Below are 7,369 nucleotides of genomic sequence, written 5' to 3' on the forward strand. Positions count from 1 at the left end.
CCTCGAGGCGAGGGCGGGAGGGCGGCGGCACGCGCGGCGCTGTGGCAGGCGGCGCGCGGGCCCGTGAGGCGCGGGCGGCGGCGGGCCATGGCGGCGGCGGCGCTGCGCGGCGGCGTGCGGCGCTTCCCCTGGCTCTGCAACGTGCTGCTCTACGCGGGGCTCTTCGCGGCGGGCGACGCGGCGCAGCAGCTGTGGCGGCGGCGGCGGCGGCGGCCCGGGGGCGGGGGGCCGCCGCCCGACTGGGCGCAGACGCGGCGGGTGGCGCTGGTGGCCCTCGCCTTCCACGGCAACTTCTCCTACGTGTGGCTGCGGGCGCTGGAGCGGGCGCTGCCCGGCCGCCGCCCGGCCGCCGTGCTCGCCAAGGTGCTCTGCGACCAGCTGCTCAGCGCCCCCGTCGCCGTCCTCGCCTTCTACACGGGTGAGTGCGGCGGCGCCGCTGCTGGGTGCTCGCGCCCGGCCCGGAGCGCTCCTGGGCGAGGAGGGCCTCAGGAGTCGCGTCTGTTCGGGAGCGGTCGAGGAGGCAGCTCGCCAGAAATGGTAGAAGGGACCGGTGTGAAGCAAGGCGCTCATGGAATTTAAGCTTCGCGAGGGCGACGAGTGGGACGGCCGCGCTCGCGGTGTGGTGTCGCGAGGCTTGCGCTTGATGAGCCTGCCAGGGCGGCCGCGGGGTTTTCCGTCGCAGGGAAGCGAAGCGAGGGAGGGAGGCAGACATCACGGTTTCAGGCTGGCAGGCCGGCCGGCCGGCGGGCAGAGGCGCGCCCGAGGGCCGGAGCGCCTCGAAGGACCGCGCTGCGCCGCGGAGCTGAGCGCCCCAAGCCGGGCAGCAGTGCAGCGCGCTGGCGGGCGATCAGCGTGCCGGCTGAGAGATGCTCTTAACTTTGTGGCACGCAGGTGTCTAGAGAGGGAGGAACCTGAGCTGGACTAAGCCAGGTTTATTAGCGGATGAGGAGATTCAGATTTTGGAGTGGCTGGTTATGGCCATGTCGGCTAACTCTTCTCCAGTACAGGTCCCCTCTTCCAGGTAAGGCGGGTGACCTCGGAAGAGCGGCTACATCTTTTAAAAAGACACACGGTGTTGATTCAGCACCGTAAGATTCCCATCACGTGCCGTAGCGTGAAGGGCTCGCTATTCTGACTTGTGGATATTTGCACTGTATTTCCCGTTAGCACGTGTCTAATATGTCACTTCAAGCCATACGGCTTTTGTCTTTGTCAGGCCCCGGCTGTAATGATGGGAGCTGGTTTTGAGGCTCTGTTTTCCTAGAATCAAGTGGAACTTGGCTCAAACAGATTTTGTTAAAATTTGGAAATGCCGTGTGTGGAGTGTTAAACAAGTAGGTTTTGGAACTGTTCTACTTGTCAGTTCTATAATTTTATGTAGCTACTTGTGATGGTAAAAAATAGCATGTTGGTTATGGCCCAAATTCTTTAAAAAAATCAAGTGCTCCTTTCCACTGCCTTCAGTGTGCAGTGGGCACCTAAACATCATAGAGGATCTGGGCCTCCGCAGGCCATTCAACAATGTGCAAAATGCCTCATCCTATTTACCTCTTCGGTGGAAAAGGTACTTGCATCTTATCTGTTCTACTACCATGCCACTGGTGAATTACATGACCTGTTTTGATCACCACATAAGCAGTGTATTCCAGTTGATCTAGTGTCAATACTGCGAACCAAGTCAACAGATGAGGAGAGGTGATCTAACAATATTAAGCAGTCAGAATAGTATTTTCTCTTTGCAATCGTAACAGCTTTTTTTTCCCAAGTAATATATTTTGAGAAGAGTTTGTGCTATCACTGGAAAAATGGTCATTTTCATTTTTGCAGTTTTCTGATTGTTTTAAATATCTTGTCACTAGGTATGAGCATCCTTCAGAAGAAAGAAGACATTTTTTCAGACTGCAGAAAGAAATTTTGGAATACATATAAGGTGAGGCAAACAGTTCCCTTATCTCCCAGTAAAGCACAAAATACATATTATTGGATAAAATATTTAAAGTATGGTTCCTTTCTCTCACTCACTTGATTATGTGTAGGAAGCTTTAACTACCAGCAGTCATCTAATGTCAGGGTAATCTGGAGCAGCCACCACTGCCAGATGGGTAAAATGCTACCATTCCAAAAAGGCACAATATATATATATGTAACACTTGCACCTGGCTTTGTTAGAATGAGCGCCCTACAATACAAGACCAAAAATTATAGCCTAAGATTATATTACCTTCTATCTTGAGAAGTACCCACACACCAGTGTTTAGTTAGTAATGCTATTGACAACACTTATATGAACACCTGTTAAAAACATTATAGAGACATCTTTTTTAGGAATCATTTTCGACCTGTTCGTTTCACTGACAGTTTTCTCACTTACAGAAACACAATCCCCTGTTTTAAGAAGACTTTGATATAAATAGTTGGTTTTAGTTAACATTTCAGTATACGCAGGAAAAATTTATCTCTGCTATCCCAGAGTGAAGCCAATTAAGAATTTTAAAGATTTCCCAGGTCCAAGAATAAAGACAGATTAGCAGAAAAATACAATAGAATGGAGAACTGTGATTCAGTATGCATTTCTCTTCACATTGTGTAACTATATAGGCAGGATAAAAAGAGTAAAAAGGATTATTTTTACTACTACAGAGGATGCTTCTAAAAACAGTGCCCACTATATCCTATCGAAACATAAGGTTTCTATTGACCTTATGTTCTTTGAGTAAATTATCAGTTAATTTTTTCAAAAAAAACTTAGATGTATGAGTAACTAGAAGGAGCATTGCAAGTGTGAAATAAATAGTGTTCAATGGTATTTTTCATTCATTGCTGAAGCAAATGTTCACATATTTAAACATTTGTTCACCCATCTGGTAAATGTGCTTATGTATCTGGTGTCAGGTGACTACAAAAACTTACTGTGCTTAGAGTTTTGTTTTTAAAATGAGTTAGAATAGTATTTCTGAGAAACTCTTAATATAGCAGCCTGTGAAGATGGCAGAGGTTTATTACTGCAACCTCTAACTTAAACGGCTTAATCTACATTTGAACATCTTTGATTAACTTTGTCCAGCTAAGTTTTAGTCTTTGTTAAATATGGTAAGAAAAATGAATCTTTGCGTTTGGAGTCCCTAAGAGTAACAGTGACTCATTTCCATTTCAGACTGGGCTGATGTACTGGCCTTTTGTGCAGGTGAGTTTCAGGGAACTCAGCATTTCTTTGTCGTAAAACCTCATCCTGTGTGTTCACAGTATACCTTACTCAGTGAGAAGTAAGGGGAGTTTTTGGATGTGTAGGCTTAAGAGCTAACAATGCCTGGAGCACTAACTGAGCTCTCTCTCCTTCCAATGCAGCTGTCAAACTTCATTTTGGTCCCTGTTTACCTGAGAACAGCTTACACTGGCCTCTGTGGTTTTCTCTGGGCTACCTTCATTTGCTTTTCCCAACAAAGTGGAGATGGCACAGCAAAGTCAGCATTTGTGTGGTTCCAAAGAGAGGAGGTCAATGCAGATGAAGAACCATCAGAGAAATAAGAACTTTAGTTCTGAACCCATTTGAAATTGGTAAACTGAGTTTATGAAAGCCAAAAAACTGCACTGCAGCCTCATTACTGTGTTTAGAATAAACAGTCGTCCCAACATTTGTTGGTTGGTATAAGCAGTGGAACAGTTTGTCTTTGTGCCTGTTTATTTTTCATAAAAGAGGCCAATTGTATATTGGCACTTAATTATTTTCATGCTGCCAGCCCATCTCCTCTGGGAATGACTGACTGTTACAGGGCAGTGTAAGCATTTGCACATTATGTCAGCCAACCTCACTGGGGAGAAATATTAATTGTAATTTAATTTTCAAGCAACTTGTAATTGCTAGAAAAGGGGGAATAGAACATTAAATCATCAGTGGTCGTACTTGACAATTGTTATTAGTGCAGGATTGCTTTTGCAGAACAAAATTTAACAGACTTATCTAAAAAGTGGCATTGCATCTATAGTACTCATAGAAAAAAGTACACTAAAAGTAGAGGGCATTTCCCTATAGGGGCATACTTGCTTTATTCTGCACTAAAATCTATAGAGAAAATAAATTACTTTGTAGAATGTACAAACCTGAAATAGATTTGTACATCTTCTTCTGTAACAGAAAGAATGAAGATGACTTACTTTGGCCAGAGTTCTTTGGGATTCATTATGGATGCTGCATATTCACACTTGGGGGAAGCACTGGTCATAAGCAGCTCACACAGCAGAATCTAACTAAACCCAGTGCTGTGAGCTGCTGTCTTATCTGTCTACTGCTTATTCCTGTGTCCCTCAAGGGACAAAGTATTAAAGAGCACATGGAAGTTTTGCCACTTTTCCATTGTTTCATTAAGTTCAAGATATAATTAAGATTTTAAAGAAAAAGAGCGTGAGAAAGACAGTAATGTGAATGCCAGAATCCATCCCAAAACAATCCAGCTATATGTAAGGAATTTCTTCTAGCTATTATATAAGCAAATTTTATTCTTCAAGTGGCTTCTAAACATTTCTATTCATAAGAGACACTGGCATATAGTAACTATACATAGGAAACTAGGAAGAGTGAAAATTAATTGTAGGTCTGCTTTGTCAAACTGAGAATCAGGTCTGGATACAAACATATTCATCACTATTTTTTGAACGTTTAAATGTATCTCGGAACAGGAACTGTGCAAATTTCTGTAACTGCAGTAAGTTCAAAGCAGACTAATAAAGGAGTCCTTAGTTTATTAGAATGGGATTTTATGCCTCAAGGTTACTAAGCTATAAGCTTGAAATTCTGTGTGATTTAACACATCTTGATGATGACTGGAAAGGTAAGATTCAACTCTCTTTGATATATGAATAATAAACCACTTTGGGGAGTGTCTGAATTCCTCAGTCTTGTCTAAACAGTAAACCAAAGCCTGTTTAGGCTGTAAAAATGCATTCCTTTTGCAGGCAGCTGTACTACTTAATATGTTCTCCTTTGCAGCTGTTTGTCACTGCAGGAGCCCTGCTGCTGCATGGCTTAGACAGGGAAAAGGATCATGCCAGCTCTGCCCAATCTACTCCAGGTAAAATCAACTTGGTTAGCATAACACAGAGGTCAAGAGTGGTAGCCCATATAGCTTTGACTGCAGCAGATGACAAGAGGGTAAATTTTGTGTGTGGGGGGGGAGCTGCTTCTACAGCCTGTTTTGCTGGCAGATGGGTGGAGGAGGTAGCTTCCCTCTCACGGATGACAAGTCACTGCAGTTAGTTCATCTTCAGCTGGCACAGGCAGACCTGGAATGAGCACCTGTCTACAGTCTTAAGGTGGAATTTATTTTAATTGACTTTAGACATCTGTAGTGTGGACATCTACAACGTGGATACTCAGTTGCAGCTCCCTCTATTGTTAGTGGAGGCAAATAGGCAGTTTTAGATAGCTGTTGTAGGGTGAGATGAATTATGCACTGTAAGTTCCCATTTCCCTCCATCAATAACTGACCCTCAGGGGACTAGCTCCTATTTAGATAGCTTCATTGTAGATTATTATATTTGGTCAGGTGAATCTCCTGCTTGGAGATTCACAGAGGAACAAATTGCAGTTTCTCTATTTAAAAAAAATAAAAGATGAGTGAATAGATGTTTTCAGGCTGCTATAGCTGTTGAATTGTTATTGTGTGTATATGTTTAAAGTCCTCCAGATAAAGAGGGAATTTCATTTTTTTCCCCAGTTAATATTTGCAGAATCAGGTTTATGTTTCAAAGTCTGTTCTACTCAGTGAGAGTTATATTATCACATGGTGTCTTAACATTATACTTAAAAGTTTCAGATGAGGTGTGCTAATTAGGTATTTATTTTTTTACAGCTTTTATTTTTATTTCTGCTTATACTTTAAATGTTCAATGAACAATAGAATTAATTTGGAAGAAGGAACTGGAAAATAGTAACATTACAAAGACAGTGATATAGTGTTGTTTTGCTGCATGCTGTAAGCAGTATGCCATGTTATGCTGCAACTCAGTGGTAGAAAAAATAATCTCTGCATATGTATAGTTAGTAAAACCTAAGCCCCAGGAGAATCAAGAATTTAAGTCTATGCTTATGATCTGTATAATTCTGATGTTTTTCGTCAGCAGGAGTATTTAATGAATGGAACATCCATCTTTTATTTTAAAAGGCTTAAAAGCTTATACAAGTTGTGTTTTGTTGCTGTTTTTCTGACGCTAGCTTTTTGCTTGGGACCTTGAGCTAAATCCTGCATTGTCTACATGTTTGTTTGGCTATAGTTTCAGAGTTTGCCTCCCTATTTCTACTATTTCAAGTACAATTCTTTCATGTAATGGGAGCATGAGTTCTTATATTTCAATAAACATTAGATTCTGCGTAATCTTTCATTCCCTCTGTTTCTCTTTAGTAGTTGCTAAGTACTTGAAATCTAAGTAACCCAGGTCCCTTTTCCTATATACAATCTTTTTTTTTTTTTTTTTTTTTTTTGTAATTACCAATATTGATTGTTCTTGCAAAAATTTCAGGCTTACATAACACAAAACAATGAAGCTGTATTGGGTAAAATTCTCAGTGGGCATAAATTCATGTGCCTTCTAAAGATTTTTTGCCTTTTTCAGTTTATTCTGTTTGAGGATCTAACTCCTTAGCTGTTGGAGACTTTATTGTTTCTTGACACTTCTTTGGCTTAGGAGACTAATTTTGACATATATATAAACTTGTGCTTGCTGCTACAATGGGAGTTTAATAATCAGTAACTGAGTACATTCATTAGAAAACATCAGCAAGGTGAGACTCATCCTGATGTCTTTTTTTCCTCTCTGCTTCAAAATCAGTCATAGAAAATTGTGTATTGTGACCATATAACTGAATTGCACTGATCTTAATGCCAGATGAAACTACAGATTTCAATAACCAAAATGATATGAATAGAATTAGACATCAAGTAGGTGCTCAGGAATAAAGGAATGCTCTGCCAATAGCTAGTGGGCATGCATTCAAGTGACATTTTCATTTCATGGGACCTCTCTAAGAGCAAATGGATTGAGAGGACAAATTCATATCAGGTACAGTTGAAGCTTTTTTTTTTTCAGGAAAGCTATGGAGATTTAGAATCTGAATTTCATAAAATGGGAATTAAAAAATGTATTTTTCTATTGCAAATCTTTAATGTAAATGAACCTCCTATGCTTACTAGTATCTGAAACACACACTTCTAGGCTTGGAAAATTCACCAGAAAGCCTCCATCTCTTTCACACCAGAAACAACCAACCAGTAACAATGCCTAAAATAACCAATTCCTTACTGCTGTGAAGGTGAAACTGTCTGACTGTAGTTTGGTACCATGTCTGATGGGTAACTTCTCTGTATAGCGCAACAGT

General features: G+C 41.8%; 1 protein-coding gene across 3 annotated transcripts; it reads left to right on the top strand.

Annotated features, from left to right (window-relative positions):
• Positions 1-76: 76 nt before the first annotated feature.
• Positions 77-6,368, top strand: MPV17L (MPV17 mitochondrial inner membrane protein like). 3 transcript variants are annotated; one of them, XM_062587968.1, is made up of 4 exons: positions 77-418; positions 1,860-1,930; positions 3,155-3,184; positions 4,985-6,368. In XM_062587968.1, the coding sequence occupies exons 1-4, from the start codon at positions 88-90 to the stop codon at positions 5,249-5,251; spliced, it is 699 nt and encodes a 232-aa protein (XP_062443952.1). In that variant the 5' UTR covers positions 77-87; the 3' UTR covers positions 5,252-6,368. The 3 variants fall into 3 exon arrangements, with proteins under 3 accessions (XP_062443952.1, XP_062443953.1, XP_062443954.1); XM_062587969.1 differs by lacking the exon at positions 4,985-6,368 and adding an exon at positions 3,346-4,745; XM_062587970.1 differs by lacking the exons at positions 3,155-3,184; positions 4,985-6,368 and adding an exon at positions 3,346-4,745.
• Positions 6,369-7,369: the final 1,001 nt, after the last annotated feature.

The sequence above is a fragment of the Rhea pennata genome, chromosome 15, assembly GCF_028389875.1.
Source record: "Rhea pennata isolate bPtePen1 chromosome 15, bPtePen1.pri, whole genome shotgun sequence".
NCBI classification, from domain to species: Eukaryota; Metazoa; Chordata; class Aves; order Rheiformes; family Rheidae; genus Rhea; species Rhea pennata.

Excerpts from the sequence above, each read along its gene's own strand:
- MPV17L (XM_062587968.1), top strand. The coding sequence starts at position 88 with ATGGCGGCGGCGGCGCTGCGCGGCGGCGTGCGGCGCTTCCCCTGGCTC. Across the intron at positions 1,931-3,154 it reads AATTTTGGAATACATATAAG|ACTGGGCTGATGTACTGGCC; the intron begins GTGAGGCAAACA and ends TTTCCATTTCAG. Across the intron at positions 3,185-4,984 it reads TGTACTGGCCTTTTGTGCAG|CTGTTTGTCACTGCAGGAGC; the intron begins GTGAGTTTCAGG and ends TCTCCTTTGCAG.